General features: G+C 49.2%; 1 protein-coding gene across 1 annotated transcript; it reads left to right on the forward strand.

Moving 5' to 3' along the window:
* Nucleotides 1-14,876: 14,876 nt before the first annotated feature.
* Nucleotides 14,877-18,822, forward strand: NCLIV_001990 (ubiquitin carrier protein, related; the record flags this gene model as incomplete). The annotated part of the gene is made up of 4 exons (XM_003879697.1): nt 14,877-16,409; nt 16,999-17,191; nt 17,772-17,939; nt 18,713-18,822. 4 exons carry the CDS (start codon nt 14,877-14,879, stop codon nt 18,820-18,822), a joined length of 2,004 nt encoding a protein of 667 aa, XP_003879746.1.
* Nucleotides 18,823-20,394: the final 1,572 nt, after the last annotated feature.

The following is a 20,394-nucleotide window of genomic DNA, read 5'->3' on the forward strand; positions in this document are numbered from 1 at the left end:
CAGAGAAAGTGTGGTCGGGATCTATGATCCTCCCGTACGGACCGTAAATATTGACTCAGAGAGGGAAACAGACCAGCTGTGTGCTTTCTAGCTAGCCATTCTCGTGTAGATTCAGACCTAAATCGAAATCGAGTCCTCTCCTTTGTAAATGGTGTCGATTGATTTGAAGCAGCACATGCAGTCTTTACTCCATATTTTCTTTTGGACCGGAAACGAAAAAGTTTGGTCCTACGAACAAAGGACCGACCGTATCCTTGTCTCCTACCGGGACACGTATGAAGTCGACTGCCCGCAAAGTATTGGCAGCGCTTTTTTATACAACAAAGAAACTGGGGTCAATGTAACACGATCTAAAGGAATTAAGAAGGAAAGCCGTCTTTTTCCGTCATATGATTGCCCCAAACAAGACGCCGGTCGATATCTGTAACAAGGGATATCTGTGTTGGTGTGTGTAGCTATCCCTACTCGTAGTATCGCTTCGTTGACTGAAGTGATACCTGGACCAGAACTACCCACTCACACACAAGTTACAGCATATTGTTGCCTTGAGTGCGTCGTTCGGCGGGCCAGAAAACCCCCAGTGGCCTGCCTCCGCACTTCATAGAGGGTGGTTCCCAACTACAGCCAAGTACCATTTCCAAAAGGATCCACAAGAGATGGACAGAGTACGAGCGGCACGTCGCTGACCACGAAGACGAGCCCGGCCAATCGCCACTAATAATCCACTAACCACTCGACACTTCAATAAATGTAACAAAAAGCTTTCCTCTAACACATTGGCGGTCTCTGCCAAAACGAACGGTCTCATCGCCAGTCGCAAATCCCCGCCACCACCTGGACACGACAGCAAAGTACACTCCGTTGCTCCCCCATTACAGTTGACTGCCATCTGTTGTCCTATACATATGTGAATGGGAAGAACCAGCATACGCGAACACGCTGCCAATCTTCTCACCGCGAAGAACGGCTAACCTCCATTGAATCGGCTCTAACCAGTTTTCAATTTGCACGGCAGCACCGAGACGAAGCTGCGTCCTTCCAAACAAGCATAGCTGCCCCAATAAGTACAGCATGAGTCTCTGTTTTGCATAACGATATTTTTCTCCGGTAACGTCTTCACCGCCGGCAGGGCATCGACGTGATGCTTTCAGCATACACATGTATGAATGTCACTCAAGTTCGAAACTACGGACACGCAGGCGAATGAGGAGTGCGGTGATGCACTGTGGGGATACGCTTCACAGAACCTCCGTTCTTCAGTTTCGTATCCAGCCGGACCATCGACAAGGCTAAACAACGTCACAGAGAGTTTGAATATATACGGACTGGAGATTTTGGGAGGCCAACCGAGCACGCACATCTCCTCTCTACAGGTCTGCCAATTGCTTCTATGCCTGCAACACCGCCTCAGGCAAGAAAATTCATTCAACACTGTGTATCTACACATACACGAAAAAACGGCATTTTCCGGCAACGAAACGCCAGCACACTGCAGTGATGTGTTGGCCCTCCTCGGGGATGCTACCCAGTCGTGCTCTCCGTTAAGCTGCATATTCGCCCCCTTCAGGAGTTCCCGATGGCGGCAAATCACCGCCTCCTCGTGCTGACGTTCCATCATCTTAGTACCGGGTCACAGCATCGGATAGCTCGTGTACCATCGCTTTGTACTGAGATGTCTCCATCGGTTGCAACGCGAGCTCGCGGCGCCGCGGCAAATTGTTAAGAAACCTATAAACGAGAATTTTAACAGGTTCTGGCGCTCCTCCGCATGTATGAAAAAGGTTTTCGATGCTGTAGAACGACCCTGATCCGGTGTTAGGATACGTGTTGCACCATATCCAGAACAGAGTCGCGCCCAGTCCCCAAGCATCCATTGCGTGCGTGTACCTGACCTTGGGATAGCCAAAGAATCTACGGGTCACGCTAGTCTCAGGTGCTGCAAAATTCCAATTCCAATCAAGCATCGGTTCTGATTTCGCGCCAGCTTTAACCATAGATTCAGAATCACCCAGGTGCACACTCCCACCGTTCATTAGGTGAAACGCACCGGGCCTGATCCTGCCATGCACAACGCCTTGGTCTTGAAGGATAGCTACCAGTCTGATGGCCTGAACAGTAACCTGCAATCGAGCGTTGTAGGCTAGCTCCCTATCTACTCCGTCCAGCTCCTGTAACGCGATGATAAAAGTTTCGACATTAACCTGCGCTAGAGGAAGCGGCAACAGGAGGTTCATGACCTAGCCGTGCTCTCTGTGTGACCACGCGTCCTGATATATCGGCTTCCCGGGGATCTTCATCAAATCGGTAGCGACCAAAAACCTTAGATACCTCTGAGCAGAAGTCGGGTTCCTCACCTTTGCAAACAACCCAGTGCATAGTGCTTCGTTCTGCAGCTTAGCTATACTCTGTCTAGATGGCTTTTCATCGGTGGTGCCAACCTTCACAGCAATCTTTTCTTGACTCTCTACATCTGTCGCTTCAAAAATAAATCCTTCCGAACCCGCGCCGATAATTGGCCCTCTCTTGAGTTGCCTACCAGGTTGGCCCCACTCCGAAACCATTGTCACAACCTCACCCTCAGCCCATACCATCTGAGATATCCTGTCATCACGGATGATTTGTTGATGGTACCCGACCTGGTTTTGGATTCCCGGCTTTCCTTGAAAGACTCTCAGGAGAATCACGTCTCCACGCTCCCTGCCGCGAAAATATTTTTAACGGATTCGTCTCGACATCCTCAGGCTTTTCGTCTGTAAAAACGGGTCGTGGTTGGCCTGGTCGCAATCGCCTGTACAATCGTGCAGCGGCAGCCGGTATGTCGTGTGGGAGAAATCTTACTCCACGCCTCAAGTGCTGAAGCAGCCTCGTACGTAGAGGAGCTCGAAAACGCGGCTGACGCTCTTCTTCCGCACCAGCTGATCCCCCTCTCCCCCTTCCTCGCCAACGCAGGCGCGCGAGTAACCTTCCGAAACGTGTGGGGGACTGGGTCGGGGTCTCGGTCTGTCTGGATGTCTGCTTCGGATAGCAGTTGCTCGCCCGCTTCTTGCTCCAACCATGAACCCCCGCGCTTGTCCTCCACTTGCTCCTCTGCGACAAAGTTGGCTTGCTCAGCAGAAGCGGTGCGATGTTCACCCACGAGACCTCCCACGGGACTGACACTCAAAGCTGCTTCCGAGTCATCCCAGGACTGAGGCAACAGAATGCCAACGCCTCGCTGTGCGTGGCAAAGTGCCAAGACAAACAATGTCTCAGCTAGCCGGACACGACGACTGTCCGAGAGACACAGAGTGTTCCATGGTGAAAAACCGTCACAAACAAAACGAATATTCAGAGGTTAAAATGCATACGTAATTAGCGGGGCATGTTTCTGAAGTAGAGAAACAAAACTGTCACTACCATCCGTGTAGCGCCAGGGTGTGCAGTCGTCCTGCGTCTCGTCGCGAGCTTAAGCCATCCAGGAGGCACCACGCGAAGCGCGTCGGCCCGATGCCCGTCGCTGTAGGCCGCGTAGCCACCCACCTTGGCTGGCCCATGCGATATTGCGGCCGGTTAGTTAGACTCACCTGTCTCTTGCATGGGCGTGTCTCTCATGCGGAAGTGCGGCACTGTTTGCACTGTGTGTCCATCGTCTGTTGAGGTGACTCCTACCGAGTGCAATGGATCAAATGCAGCAGATGACAAAAACAGTTGAAACTGGTGGGAGACCACCAGAGCCGTTGATGACTACTCAGTTCTGCCCAGCAAGGATTACAACACAATAGTGTCTGGAGGCAGACCACACATCGATTTGTTGTACATTCACAATCAGTACAGCACAATCATACGCCGCATTGGTGCCGAGTGAGAAATGAACACGAGAGCAGATCCTGGCGACGCCAAAATCCCGACACCTCCAATATACTTTGTTCCACTTACATCGCAGTCCGCGCATGAGTATCATACCGGGATACCAAGTCAGAGTGGTCTCTTCTTTTCCCAGTGCCGTACTACAAGTAATAAGGCTTCGTGAATTCGGCCAGCAGGATGCCTGAAAAACTCCATATGAAGGGGGAACAAACCCCATTTCTCCCCGAAGGCAAAACGGCCTTACTGTCAACCTGACACTGAACCGGTCTGCAACCAAGCGTGCCGCGAAAACCACCGCTGCCATATCCCCCCCACGTGGTATACTTGGTTCCACTATCAGTAACCATGGGAATTCACCCCATTGGATGGTAATATTCTGCGTCACTAAGCAAATCAAATCTCCGGGTTTGTGTTTCGGACGGAGATAGAAGAGAGGCCATGTTTGTATACTCTCGCGTCTCGACGATTATATAAGAGAAGTGACGGAGCCTATTGCACTGATTCTCATCTTCACTAGTTATAGTCTGTGATACACATTTCCATAGTTCCACAGGTAAACTGAGGGAGATGAACACGAAGGAACCTCACAACTGTTCATGTTCATTGGTACATGTTCAAAGGCGGTCTTCGCCTCGTTCGACAACAACAAAGCGCGATGGCGTACCTACAATATTCCGACCGGTCCCCCAGCACGACGAACGACATAGCGCGATTCAGTGCGAAATTTGACGTTTTCATGCAACAGGAAAGTTTTCTTTTGCTCTCCCTAAGTTTTCGTGAAAGGTTGTGTCGTAGCAAATCAAGAGAGGAGCGGCTTGTGGAGTCCCCTCCTATCCTAGTCCCCCCATGATGATCCTACACGTCGCTTTTGATACCCGTGGATGCGGCCTGTGTCATTGAAGGACGACGAAATAGACGTCGAATTGATTCCTTCAATTCATGTTCATACGAACACAACTCTGGAGGCAACTAGAGACATCGTAGTGTCAACAAACAGTAACCTTTATTTCTTGCTATTTTATTGGGGCAATTCCGTGAAGGAAAAACAGGCGCCTTCACAGTGTCTGCGTTGTAAACGAGTACCCCCTACCAGCCTTCAACAAATTGGAAGCACAAAATGTCACCAAGAATATTTTCATATTCTTTGGGTCAGTCGAAGGATATAAAAAGAATCGGCTTTCGTTGTTTCTTATGACTGTCGACGATGTGCATCGTTAGTTTGCGGTGGGAAAACTGTTTCACTCGCTGAGACAAAACGACACACGCACATCTGCCTAAAAGTATAACGGGAAGACCAGCACTCTACACGCAGCCTATCCGTTTCTAAAAAAGCACCACCAGTGGTCCCTTCTTCTGAAAAGGTGTGTAGTTTGGCAACCAGGAAAGGAAAGTGCAGAGGAAATTAGGGCTGCGGTAAGAGAGTTTTTTCTGAGCGCAGCATAGACGTGGAAGTTTGCAAAACCAGGGACACAAAACTGGTATAAATGATGCTGAGTAGTGTTCTCAATATTCGTGTACCCGTTTTAATTTTCGCACGTGTGTAAATTCGGGCACCAGCATTTTAAAAGCGGCCCAATTTCAATCCGTAGTTATCTCGCTTTTCCATCGTGCACGTGTCTGACGGTTATCGTTCGTTCCTGGCGCGCCGAGGTAAGGGTTGTCGTTGGAGACATTTATTAAACTTACTTGGCTGGCGCTCGGGGCGGCTCCTGTATCGCCCTGTCGTAGCTCGGAGCAGCACATTGCATTCCGTGGACTGTAATGGGCTAGGCCCGTCCCTAGTGGGTGGCTCCACAGCTCAATTTCTGGTCAGCGGCTTCTGCTTGCGCAGCCGCTATCAACATTCAAATTTTTCAGCAAACGAAACTAGTGTTTTGTTATATGTTATGGTGAATGTGCAAATTACTTTTTTAGGGTAGACCATGTTATCAGTAGTGTTCTATGGTTGTGTTAGGTGGTGATGTCAGTTGTGGGCTGAAATTTCGAATATTAGATGTCACGATCCACGGAAAAATTCCTTTTAGCCAACGTATCGTTGAAATCGTTACGTTTGTCGCACGAAATTATTCCACTTTTTGACGGACAAAATGAGGGAGCTGGACTATGGGATAACGGATGTCGATTGTAACAACGTGGTTACAAATATTTTTTCCAGGCGCCTTTGAACTGCCTTGGCTTTCTGCGTGTCTCTTTCCCTGTTCAATACTGCCGGAGATGAGAGAGGTTTTTAGCATGGTTAAGGAAAGGGGGCGTAGCTGATGTTCCCTGCGTACGGCGCCCGTGTTTTTTTTTTACGTCGGTTGGAGCAGATGAAAAAGGGTGGTAGAAGAGATCGGATTATGGAATGCAGTCGTGTTGGGGCCTGTGTGCGAAGAGAGGTGACACGAGAGGTACATAGCTGCGGTTACTGGTAGTCTGCAGTAGTTTTCACTCTGGTGAACGCTTCAGAATTTTTTCCCCCTTTTCCTGTATAGAATTGCATTCCGTGTAGTAGTCCTTGGAGAACTACAAATTTTCACCCAGTTTCTAATGTAAACTCTTCCGATCACTCCGAGATTCTGCGTGTCCGTCCCCACTACAAACATACATTCAGATGCCTTTACTGATGTCGGTTTGCAATAAAGTAAACCGGTTCAGAAAACGCAGATAGTTCAGTCACACGCAGCAGCGACATTGTCGGATGGAACAGACCAAACAGTGAAATTCCGCCACCATTCGATCAGTTTCACCTCCACGACGTCTGTGCCGTCATGGAAGAAACGCGCCGTTAGTCCTCATCGACTGAGGGAAGGAAAGAGGGGAGTTTCTAGTGCTTTGCAGCTGGTTTCCCTTTTATGGGGACTCACACTGTCTGCGTAGCGTGCTGGGGAAAACGGCTGAGGTCGCATGCTGCTGGCGGTACTACAAGGTTCTCCTAACCCAGTAGTACGGATACACTCATGTGGGAGAGCATTTTTTTTGTCTTCCTACGGAAAACGGAGCCTCTTGAAGGCAGGAGCCTTTTGATGACGTGTCTACAGCGACTCATGAATTCGTCATCATGAAAATGGGTAGATTTTCATATTTGATTACACTAGACAGTCACTAGTCTGTGCAGCAACTGTCGTGTTTATCTGGAAAAGACATTACATTCGTAGCCTGCTTTCTCTCGAATGTGGCCCTTGTACTTCAAGGGGGAGAGCTGCGGCTGTGAGGCAAGCGAATTTCTCGCCGTGTCGGTCGGATAGTGCAGTACCCTAAAGGTAGAAAACAACGCAACTGTAGATTAACTTAAGGAAGGCATTTGAAGTGTGCATTCCCTTTCCACATAATGACCGTTTCTGTTTAACCACGGTCGAGGGACACAATGAAGAATGCGTCTTCCTGCCCCTTACGAGAGAGCAGAGGAAGCCGAGCGGCTGTAGATCTCGGTTTCATTTGTCATCGAGAGACATGAAGTACTCTTCATACTTCTAATTTCTTGTGCATTCCGACATTGAACTGTTTCTTGATATGAGGAAACAGAGAATGACAGCAGGGAAATGGGAAGGTGGGTGCACATCTGACTTCTCCCTCCACATTATTCTCGTCGTCGATTTTTCCTTTGTCCAATTTTTTTTAAACTGCCTCCCTTATTGCGCACCTTCGATGGGCTGACGAAGGTGCATCGAATAAGGGGCACCGGCCCCGGCCTCCCCCCTCCACTCGGAGCTCACGTTTGTCTACACATTCGTGACCTTTGTTTCCACTAACTCGTTCTGCAGCCATCGGAAGAGAAAACCCCCAGGTGGGCTTCCCAGGGAACCTGCTAGCGGCACACGCAATATCTTTTCTACAGACGTCTCTATCTAGATGTATATATATATATATATATATGTATAGATAGATAGATATCAAAAGTATCCATAAAAGCACGCTTTGATACATAGGCGCACGCACAATAATTTTGTTTGCCCATGTTCGCTATTGCTATATATATATATATATTTTCTTCTGTATGTACACGGTCATTTAGATATCCGTCCCCCTGTTTCATACGTAGCCAAACACAAAGTCAAAAAAATCTCCCTAGTAATAAATTTCTCCGTTGAGAAGGAAATTTCTGAGCGTAATGGGCACACGATGCCTTCGCAATATTATAATTCGACAGACCATGAGTGCCCATACAACGACCGTAGGACATACAACAGCAATAACGAGTTCCACCGGGTCTTTAGGAAATACCAACATAAACCTGTCGCGTAAACTGTTCGTTAATCCAGAGAGGGCAGAGACGCCGAACGGGATCAGAAAGAATCGGACGATCATGCTGCATGCAAAAAGATACGGATAGGCGACCCACACAAACAGGAGATGGAAAGACGGCAATATGTGTATGATTCAATTGCATCATAAAACAGTATGCGCACGAGATTGTGAGAGACTCTTTTGATTCTAGAGGGTGGACGCGGTTGATGGCCAACCACAATGCTGCATTTGTTACTGTAATATATGACATGATTTTGTTGCTAGGTGCAGACAGCACACTTCCTGAAGAGCCCCTCAACTGTTTTTTGCAAATATGTCCCATCCCCACGGTTGACTTTGGTCATCCTCTTGCCTCGATCGCTCGAGTGGCGTTGCCCCCTAGTGTCCCATTTCCGTTGCTTCGTGAAATATAGTCTAGACTCATTTCTTCTTCGAAAGGGCGTGATATCATTTGGATTCTCCGCTGTCTGGTGTTTCTTTCTTCATGTCCGAGGACGACATGACATCGTACGTACGTGGCTGCCTCTAAGTGTTGGCATTCTGTTCCGTTCATGCGGCTACCCCTCTGCGGCTAACATCCATTCAGCACGGAGTGGCACTGAGCGAACTCTCCCTTGTGGCCCTACTTCTTCATGTCTCTCATCCTTACCCTACGTCAGGATATCCTCTGTACATGATTGCTCGGTACGCGTTTGCGTTCAGTCCCACCCCAACCAGGGTCCCCGCCACCACCGCACTGACCCACACGAGTTTTCTGACCTTGGGCGCCGTTAAAGCAACAATGACGACGAAGTAGGTTAAGTAGACCCACAAAATCATGAAGGGAAGTTCCGTACACTCGAGGAGTTGTCTTGTTGTCTGGGAGAGATTGTACGGATTATAAGGCACATAGCCGGACTTGAGGCGCTTGACTGTGACTGTGTCTATTCCACCACCAGAAGAAATTACCGAAGTTGTATGACGAGCGCCAATTGTGGCCAAGTTTGTTGCAATTGGAAGCGCTTGAGCTTCTACGTCTCCAGGGGGATTCTCAAGCGGGGGTGGCTGATTTTCTGTGGCTTCTGAAAGAGATGAGGAAGTGTTGACACACTTCTTTCCCCCACACGCAGTACAGGGAGTTTTCGAATGGAGCGAGGAACAAGAGAAAGGAACGATGTGGGCAGACGAGTCAGGGTGTGTTGGAATCGTATCCGCTGTGGCTTCTGTGTCACAGGAATAAACCTGGACTCTGTCGTTTTCTGATCTGTCTTCCATTTTTTCCTCTTCTTCACACCCCTGTGCTTCAGAGGAACAGGATCCACAGTGATAATGGGAGAACCTTAAAATCAACGCACTTGCCAAACTTTGGTTGTAACGCACAAAGTAGATTCGCTCTTCACACTTAAAAAATGCCTTAAAGAAAGGCGGACTCTACGGTATGCATAGTTACCTACAAGCACGAATATACGCATTTGTACACATATGCAGATTTAGTGTCTCCCTGTCGGACACCGTGTAGTTATATATCTCTATACCCATATATTTATTTTAATGGGGGTCCGTTTGTTGGTAGCTTGTGAGGCTTGCAAACCTGTTTTTGAACGTCTTTGTTTCAACTGCCCACAACAAAACATTTTATGCGAGGCTTTGTTCTCGCAGCCCTCGGCTTCCGTCTATCACATGAGGCGTTGACCTTGTATCTCCTGTGTTTTCAGAAGACAGTGACGGAATTGGATGAAGCAAATGACTTCGCCGTGTAGATTCGACACAGATAAAGGGAAGGAGAGGGGTTCGCGGAAACAAAGATGTAAACTAATCTGCGAACATATAGACACACCAGATGGAGAGCAAAACCCGTGTCTCCATGTACATGCATATGCATTTATCTGATGTGAAGAGTTGTTCGTAAATGAACGTATATATGGATTATCATGCGTATACCTGGCGTACCATAGTCTAGGAGACTCGCGAAACCTAGAATATCTGTCAGCGGTTAGGAAAGATAATCTGAAAAAGAGATCGAAACTCCTTGTGACGTCAATATCTATATTTTCACAAGTACGTGAATGTGATTAACGTTTCTCCAAATACTGTATCTTTTTCTACAATACAACCATATATATATATATATATATATATATATATATATATGCGCATGCACATGGAAGTATAGCGACGTACGCATAGAGGATAGAGCAGACACCGGATCTACTTATCACAAAGACTGATGGATATGACTAGTTCGCTGAAGATCTTGCCGACGACAAAAGACAGTTCTCCACATCCCCACCGCCAAGAGATCGGGCTATCTTACCGGACAGAACCCGGGTCAAACCGCCTGCAAAATGCGTCCTTTTTCGAGGCTTAGATTCACTAACAAATCTCTTTTCCTTTTCTTGCGACCGGATGGAAGAAGAGAAGGGCAAGCTCAGCATCCTCGATGCGTTTCTACTTTCGTATCCGACAATTCACATCATCCGCAGATCTCGGTCACCAGCTCTCCAAAAGGTGAACAGTACCGCCGATTTCCCCCTTTGGTTTTCAGGAATAGGCGGCGCAACACAACCAGAGAACATAGGAGTTCGCTTTATAGAAAAATGCTTGTTGAACACCGAAAAGATGGCTGTTGAACGCCGCATACTCTAACCGTAGATCGGCTTGCCACACAAGACTCACACCCAACACTTGGTGTCAGGCACAATTTACAACACATGATGTCTGCAAGCTTCCGCGCTTTCGCAAAGAAAGTCGTTGTGAAACTACTTCTCTTGCTGTTTTCAAAAGGATCCGGAGGGAAAGTCGTCCGGTCTTCACCAGCAAGCACCACTTTGAAACCACTACGGAAATGTGCACATACCGTGGACATGTGTGGATGATGTGTGGGTTGTCAAGCGGGATGTGGAGGGACCGCAAATAAGGAAGTGTATAAAGACTGGGAGCTACTGATGCAGAAGCAGAATTTGGGAAGACATCAGCACAAAAATACATATGAGAATGCCCTGTATGAATCATTCGAAAAACAAAGAAAAATGGACTTATTACGGCTGTGACTGACGGACTGTACCACCTTTCTTGAGAACTAGGGCCCGAGGTTTTCTAAGGTGTCTCTGCAGCGAAAAGACGTGCGAACAAAGGCAGAGACGGAAAGCTACGAGAACATGGAACTGCTGATGTGCGTTGAGGGCTGAACATCGGATAGAATATGTCTGACAAAACTGGAAGGCAAAAAAGGAAAGAGAAGGGAAATCTCCACGAGAGGGGAAATCTCCACGTTCTCGGACATAACACGGGCGAACCGCCTAACCCCGTTACCACCTTTTGGGCTCCTGTGCGATTTTTGTTTCTGAACAATGAGAAAAAATATATGATGACGCACGCGTTTAATCGTGTTCGACACCGCTTTGAGCTTCGTCATATGGGAATTGTGGGGAAATGCGGTTTAATGGATCATCATTGCCTTAACAATAGTTGATAGGAGCTGAGGAAACATTTCTCTAGTTTTGTGTTAATTTCATTCTAGCGAACAGAGCGAAAAATGCGGGCAGGGCAACTCAGCGAGCAAGAGAAACATGGTTGAACTCTCATGAATGAAGCACTGAAAAAAGACCATCTTTAAACAGTTTTTTCGTATTAGGTATATGCGTATGTGAAGCGTCTCCGGGGAGAAATAACACGAGGGCTGCAGAGGTGAACTCAGCACACTCACCTGTGACTACTTAAATGGAAAAGCCAAAGCAATGAAGAAAAGAAATTGGGGGCTGACTTTTGGCTGACTGGACATGGAGGAGAGAAACTGACTGCCTTAAAATATGCATATTTTATTGACTTCCGTGGTCCAAAACACTATTTATTCCTCCACTTCAACTGGCTCGCACGAACGACCCACGATTCACGCTGGAGAAGCGTTATTTGAGTGAATGTGCAGTTCTTTTGCGAATACTTTTGCTAGCTTAGTCACCCAGATGATTGGTCTACTGAAGTGTGTGGAATGGTGGACTATTGCCTGTGCAGACGAGAGGCCTTATATTAGGCATGTGAAACGGACCTTTAGAGGATGCAGATGAGGGACCAGCGAAATCAAATCGTTATGTTCTACAGCACCGCTTTGCGGACAGACCGAAATTAGGAGAAATGGCCAGCACACCGTTTTTTTAGTTCTGAGCGACAGCACGTCAGACGAACGGCTACGCCGAACAGCTATTAGTTTGCAGGTGTTTCTCCCGTTTATTGCCATGAAATAAGAGTGCCAGGCAGCGTCACAGACCCGCCAGAGTGGAGCACAAATATCGGTCCCGAGTTCGATATTACGGTGACACAGGTGAACCCACACGGTGATCCAACGATACAAGACTGTACCCAGATGCGGTACGCTCACTCTTAGTCTTGACACGAATGCGAGGCGGCGACGATCGCATCTTCTCCTTAACGACGACGCTACCGTCAGTCAGGCGACAATGTCGCAACATAGCACAAAAAAGGATTGAGAACTTTGTAGGCATCCAGCCGCTGGACTGAGGCCCGCATGCGACGGCTGAGCTTATGCTGCCAGAAGATCACGCTCCAACAGAGTACTCAGGTGCTCTTACGACTGAGCCGCGTGGTGGGGCTCAGATATTGCAGAAGAGAAACAAATTCGCTACAGTTCTCTACGGAGAAAAGCAAGAGTTATAGTGAAACACCGTTAGACGACTTCTGTTCGCACGGAGCGCCTGCACAATGAGGTAATGGGCTTGAGCTCCTGTTCTGCGATGTCAGACCCGCTCCCTAGCGTATCGTGGAAGAAACATCGCGTCCGCAGCAACGCTCTGCTTTCTCTTTCAGTCAGCTTGTTTGTACGGTATTGAACTATTGTCAGCAGGCAACAAACTAGACCACAGAACACTGCTCGTAGGGTACGAGCGGGGCCTTTCTCCTTCCGGCCAGTTCTACAGGCAGAGGAGGAATACAGAAAGGGAGAACACGCTGAGTAGCAGACACCTGTCGTGAAATCTGGGTCCTTCTCTTCGTCTGTGGCCCCTGACACACGAGAACCTTCTGATGCTCAAAACGTAACACCCACCATCCCGAGAGCCACCCTTACCTAGATATTTCTCAGGTTGAAAGATATATCTGCGGTATTCAGCGTGGTTTCGTAGATGTACACATTCCCAGCATGCGGGCGGGCAGCAAACATCCGCACGGAGTGACAGAAAAACACTGCGATTCTTGCCGCCTTGGACTGTACCCATCTCTCGCCCTTCCTTTTTATTACTCCTTCTGCACCTTAGATGCTTGTCCGTCAGAGTCTCCCTGTGGTGTGTTCCTTTTCCGCACATGCATTGCCTCAACGCCGCCAAGGTGAGACGGACGGACGGCCTGGTCGTCGTGTTCTGTTCTTGCTTCACCTGGTCGTTCTTGTAGCGGAATTTTCACAGCGTTCTACCGTTTTTTTCCCTTGTCATTCTGTACATCAAAGACACCTGTCGCGGAAGCAGGGAACACCTTTCTTTTCTAATCGTTTTTGTTTTCCTTCGTCTGCCGTTCACCACTAGCCGTAAGGCAGAGAGAAGAAGACCTAGCCCGCCCACTTCTGCGAGAAACTGGAGAGACGCCATGGCACAAGCAAGACAATGGGGGGGGGGGGGAGAAGGAGCAGGAGAAGCAAGATGCGACAACAACGTTCGAAAATCCTCCCACAAGACCCGAACCCTTCACTTCAAACTTTTTTTCTCTCTTAAACTGGGGATACCGGATACAGTTCAGTTTTTCTCCGGTGTTCGCTACGGAGAGCGGCAAAAAACTCGCTCGATCTCACTTTTGCCTGTTCCATCTTGCAACTGCCTGGCTCCAGCTCGCTGCCCCCTGCTTTTCGAGAATGGAGAAAAAAGTGAATGTACTGAATTTCATCTCTTGCCCCCTGACGTCGCCCGTTTGCGCTTTCTCTCGTTTCTTCCTCCGGGTTGCTTTTTATTGTTGTTGCTTTCGCTTTTCCTTCAACTTGGTTAGTACCGCGTGTCAATGGTCTCGCGGGGACACAGAAGGCGCCCTGTCTCTCTGACAACTACGCCCCCGCGCATTATGTCTCCTCTTCACTTTTCTCTCACTTTCCCCCTTAGTTGTTCTTCTGATCTCCGTGTTTCTTTGGTTCCTTTTGCTTTCTATAACTCATTCTATCCCCTGGGGCTGCACACTTTTCAAAGACACCGTAAAAGAGTGCGTCTCGCCCCTCTACTCAGTTCAACGATTTCCCTCACCGGGTTCTTCTCTCGTCTGCCTCCGCCCTTTCCCCGTTTTCGACTTTTTTTTCGCCCCCTTTTTTCTGCTTTTTATCGGGCTTGATTCCTTTCTTCCCTTTCCAGTAGGGCAGGAAGCGTTCTGCTCCGAACTTGCGGCCTCCCACGTGCTAACATTACCCGAGGCCGCTGCCGGAGTTCTCCTTTTGGCGGGACTGTTCCTCTCTCTTTGTCATTTGTATTCCCTTGTGTCTTTTTCCCTTCCTCTCTCTCTCACTCTGTTCCTCTCGAATACATCGGCAACCAAGAGGTACATTCATCCTGTTTTACGTCGTGTTTTCCGGAGGTGTTTTAAGCGGCCTCTCCCTGCTTGTTCTTCCCTCGTTGCTCACGCAGAAAGGTACGAAATATGCAGCGAAGACACTAGGGAACACGGAGCCTCACTTTGAACGCTCAAGCGTGAATGAAAAATCGTCCTTTGAAAGAAACAAAGCACGCCAGTCATATGGAAGGAGAGAACACGAAAGTGAAACCAGAGACAAATTTCCACTCTTGTCAAGAAACCTTCAATTCTTCAATCAAACCGTGCCATGGCAACGGAAAAGGGAGACAATGGAGCGACGACGGACGGTGAAGTGTATGTACACCGGAGAACATATCTTTGGGAGCTCGTTCAGTCGGGTGGCCCTTGTGCCTCTTCTTCTATTTGTTTCCCAAGGCATTAAGGGCTCATTTTTCTCTTCTGTTCCTTTTTTAGGTGCTCAAGCCCTTTTCGCTTTTCGTGAAGTGACATCAACTGTCGAAAACCCCACTGCTTCACAATCTGCGTTGTGTTCATACTCTTTGAAGGCGACCAGGCCACTCGCTTGTGTTTCTTCTCGATCTCCTGACATTAGTGGTATTTTCTCCGAATTTTGTCTTGGCCCTTGTTCTCCGTCCTCTCCGTCTGGCACGTCTCCACCCGGTTTGCCTGTTGTTTCCTCTGTTCCGGTTCTCGTCCCTGTACCTTGCCTCATAACGACGTCCTTGCGGCGTCCCTATTCAGTATTTTCGTGGCGGATGACCCCAGGTTCTGCGGCTCATCCTCCTCCAGCGTATCCCGTTTTAGCCATTGTTCTCTCACAAAGGTTGGCAAAGAGCTGTTGCGCTTCCAATTGTTCCGTTTCGCCCTCCTCTTCGCTCTCCCTGCCATTTTCGCCCGCTCCCTCCTCTTCCTCCCGGGTGTCTTGGTCTGCTTCGTCACCTTCTCATCCCTTTTCGTATTCTGGTTCTTCGGCCTCTCCTCTCCAATCAGCTTCCGCCTCTCGTGAGTTTCCTTCCGGCAGCCGTCCGCCACTCTGGCGCCTTTTCTGTGAAGCTTTAGCCTCGAGGCTCACGAAGGAGAACGAGAAGGGAGATAGTCGCGCTCTCGACTCTGCGATTTCGTCGACTTTGTCTTGTCCCCCCTTGCGTTCGCCGCGTCCACTCTACCCTGCGTTCACGCTAAGATCGGCGCTTGCCACTGCGGTCTCTCGACCATGGGGCAGTCCCTTTGAAAATCGGAGAGAAACTGGGAAGACCAGCAGGCAGACAAGCGCAGTGACGCCTTCGGCGGCCGACGAGCAAAGGCGTACGTCTAACGACGCGAGTGATAATTGCATCGCCGGAGGCCAAGAGGACTCAGGAGAGACTTCTGGAAGCGACAGCGGGACACCCCGAGAGGGAGACGAGGCAGATGAAGCGACAGACGAAGCGAGCTCAGTAGAGATCGTGCACGATGGAGAAAAGTCCCGAGCTCTTCCCTATACTAGGAAGGGGAAGAAAGAGGCAGCACGACGAGCAACGGGTCGTGCATGCCAAGGGGCGGAGACACGACCAAACGGGATACCAGACGCCGAAGCTAGAGCAGCAGAACCGGTCAAGTCACTGGAGGGCGTTCAGAGAGATGACGTAGGATACCAACCACAAGATCAAGAGGGAGAACAGGAAGAACAAGGACAGCAGAAAACACACAGAGAAGACCAAGAAAAGGAAGAAAGAGGCCGCGCACATAGGAAAGTGCGGTCGGGGCAAAAGAAGAAGGACGGAGGAGCCCGCGAGGCAACTGCATTGCGTCACCTTCAGCGGCGTTTTAGCCCGGGACATGCGAATTATCGCGTCCAAAAGGTACGAGAGGACAGAAACAGGGAAACACAGGCGACAACAGCGAGCCAAAAGATGCGCACGACAGCCACTCTTGCATGCGTAGAAGCTCACAGATTGTGCTGTCTTTAGACCTTTCATTTGGTGACGCGACTTGGGAGGTGCTTGATTACTGTTGTGTCTCTCAGTCTGTATGGATAATGTGGGACGACTTTTAATATACCAATTACTCTACCGGACGTATGTCTTTTCACTGGAACTGAAGGGTCCCCTTTGCGTCGCGCAATCAGCTCTCTCTCTGTTCGTTCCTTTTAACTTATGCTCATTCGTCTCCTGCCGCAAACACCGTTCCAGGAGGGTCGTACACACACGATACGCACCGAAATGTTTGCCTGGAACACATACCTCTACATATAGGGACAGTGCATGTGTTTGTGTACCAGCATGCACCCCTAAGTGTCGCTCCGCGTAAAATTCCTGCCCCACAACATGAGTTTGCTCATTTTCTTTGATCTGACGTAGCTGAACACGTGCCTATCTTCGGCCGTTCCAGCGGTCTGTGCGTCTGCTCCCCATTCTTGGCAGATCACCCGGTTCTACCTCTTCTCTACAGGAACTGCAAGCCTTTTTGTCCAACCCCCCACCGAACTGTCGGGTGTACGTCCACCCGTCAAATATACGCATCTGGTTGATTGAGATGACTGGAGTGAAAGGAAGTCCGTACGCGAACGAAACGTATCGATTAAAAGTCGTCATTCCTCCAGATTATCCCTTCAGGCCTCCTACCTGCTTCTTTCTCCAACCCGGTAAGGAATAAAACCTGCTCTTTGCATTTCAAAGTAGAACGGTTTTAAGAGCAGAACGATTGTCACGAGAGACCGAGTGGACGGGGTCGATAACTGTCTGGGCTTTCCTTGCCTCAGAAGTCAGCACAGTTGTGCCTGTTACCTGCCACGTGTGAATGCCTGCCATTGTCTGGCCCGCGCGAGTTTTTGCTTTGTCTCTGATATTTGTTTTCGCAGCTATGCATCACCCCGTGAGCCTCTAATGGACCTAAACCTGTGAAGTGTGTGAAGTGATTTCTTTTTCCTGAATGGGACTGTCTCGGTGGCTCTTCCAGTGTGGCAAAATTTACTTTCCTCACCTTACCGTGGCCCGTTGCTTTGGTCCCTGCGATTCGCCCGTCGTTTGTTGTGCTCACTTGCTCTCACTTGCTGAGCTGCTAGTCCCCCTGTTCCACTAACGTTGATGTCTGCTTTACTCTCGTTGACTCGGAATAGAGAACTTTTCTCCCTCTTTCGCACGGTTGCATGCCATTCAGAGTTGTCCGTGCTAGCGGCTGTGCGTCTTCAGCTCCTGTGCACCTCCATGTCTACTCTAATGGAGATATTTGTCTCAATCTCCTCGGCTCGGACTGGAGGCCTTCCCTGTCGATTAGCGCGGTCGCGGTCGCGATTCTGTCGATGTTGACCAGCGCAAAGCAGAAGCAACTGCCCACGGATAATGCCGCTCGTAAGTTATGCAAAGAAGAGACTGGAACACGGAACAGACGGGGTATTAGACTGAGCCTGCGATAGAAGTCTATATGTTTAGGCGATTGTATATTAGCGGCTAAATGTGAATCATGCGTATGAATTTTAAGTCTGCCGTGAAACCTGATTGGAAGAGGAGGCTTCTACATAATACAGTCCCAATGGTAGCTTTTACACAAGAAAAGACTAGACTATCATCCATTCATACGCGGTGTAAAAAATGTTCATCCCGTTACGAATCAGTGACCAGACTCCCGAAAATTCGATCCGTGTATTCCGAACATACTACCTTCAAGAGACTACCAACTTGAGCGTCGTGGTGTTGGTGCAGCTTGCATACAAGTGACGGTTTTCCCAATCAATGATGGACATCATCGTTGTCATACCCTACAGGCATTAAGCTCGTGAATTGGTAATGCGGAGTGCAGCGAGGAAGGACAGCCGGAAACAAGTGAAGAAAAGGAAAGAAAACAGAACAAGGGAAGGAGCAAGGACACAAAGAGAAAACGGCAACATGCAGAAGAAAACTCGCAAGAAGGAGAAAAATGGAGACGAAAGGACAAGGAAATGAAGAATGGGAGACGTGCAGCACTTGACTTTTTTCCAGGGTATCTCTTTTGGCACCCACTCTCTCTTTCACTTTTCTCCTTCCCTTGTTCCATTTCTACAATAGTTATCAGCTTAACTATGCTCGTACAAGCCTACATGTAGCCTGTGAATCATCTTCAAGTTCCTTTTTTTTGCTGTCCTTCGCCCTCAGATATGGATGTCCCCGCTGGACACCATGGAACTCAGTTCCTGTACCACGACGACAAAGTGTAGCACCGCCAGGGACGGGGGAAAGTTGGTGCTCTCTTCCGGAAAATCCCTTCAGAGAGAGTCGTGGATATCTCGAGGCGTTTTGAAGTCTTTGCGTGAACGAGACCGTTCCCCACTTTTCGCAGTTGAGTGAAGGATCGCTGCACGATACAGGGAACGGATGGCGAAAGTGGGAGACAGACGCAGGGAGAGAGGAGGGAGAAGACGCTTGCTTACCAAAACCTTTTGTCCAGGGTCGAAGCCCCTGCTGTGATTTTTTCAGGGTGTGTCCATACACAAGCCCGTTGTAGATGTGCGACCTGGAAGGCATGCAATAAATTGCGGCGTGGCTTGACGTGCCTGTCATTCGCCATTCTACGAACTTTATCAGTTCACTTGGTTCACCGACACACTGGACGCTGTTGCCCTTTTCAGACTGCCAGCTTCACGCTTCTGCATGCTGGCAAGAGGCGGGAACTGCTCCTTAGAAAGCAGCAGAGCGTACAAACCGTTCCTCGTCGGTTCCCTGCATTTTCGAACGACGGGGGTCCCAGTGTCTCATCACTTGCAGCTCGAGACAAAACGTGTGCCACCGAGGAAGTGTTCTCATAGAGCATTCGGTGAGGGTGTGCTTTTTGGGGTGCTCGCTGCGGGCTGCAAAATGAGTGCATGCCTCCGGCTGCGCTGATCTTGCAGCGGGGGCGTAGGCAAACGGTGATTTGGGGTCGTAATACTGGCCGCCAGTGTAGCGTTACCGTTTTCTTTTCCGGCCAACAATATCGACATCTCTCGCGCGGCGGATGACTCACACATGGGAGCGCAAGCGAAGAGAGGACAGAGTGGCGTTCCGGACCCAGGCATGGTATGGGTAGTGCAGCTTCCATGGTTTTACATATATTCTAGTTACATCTAGATGGTTCCACGAACCCTGAAGGTATGACTTCCGTGCTTTAGTCGCCTTTTCCCCTCGTATGTGAATATAAGGTTCAACCCTGTATTATTTTTTCTCAGTTCTGGTAGGTCTGTTCTTCTTTACCTGCCAATCTCAAATTGTGGAGTGTTACGTGACCAGCAGTGTGTGTTTAGGACTCGTTTGAGCACGCTTGTTTTCTAACCCGTAGCTTATTTGGAAACATAACGTCGGAGTCGTTAGTAAGCGCCAGCCTGCACCTCGTGGCTGCCACTCGAGATTGAGAGCAGGCGAATGTTTGTTCCCACAGCGAACAGGTCGCAGCGTGAAGTGCTATGTCGCTTCAACAACGTCACTGCACAATTGTCTGGAAACAATGTGCGGCGTAGGGAGGTTCTCTGGATGCACGTCTGTTTCCAGGGCCGGCAGGTCGGCCGTCGGCGGTTGGGAACCTTGCAGCTATTGCGTTCGAACCGTCCAACGTCGCGTGCAGAGATAAAACGAGAGCTGATCGCTGGCAGCGGAACACGGCCAGCATCTTCGTGAAGTGTGAACGCGCCCCTCAGCATGCCGTGTCCGGTTCCAGGGGCTTTCGCTTTTGTTCACTTCGAGTGCAAAGGAATGCAAATGGAGAGCCGCTGCTTCTAGCAAGCTGTTGGGCTTTGTCGCGTGGCGACTTTGAATAAGAGCACCGCTTTTCCGTTCTTACCAGGAGGCTTTGGCCCGGTCCCGTACCTTTGCGTGAATTTTTTGTTTGGATTTTTCTCAC

Source organism: Neospora caninum, chromosome Ia (genome assembly GCF_000208865.1).
Source record: "Neospora caninum Liverpool complete genome, chromosome Ia".
Classification (NCBI taxonomy): domain Eukaryota; phylum Apicomplexa; class Conoidasida; order Eucoccidiorida; family Sarcocystidae; genus Neospora; species Neospora caninum.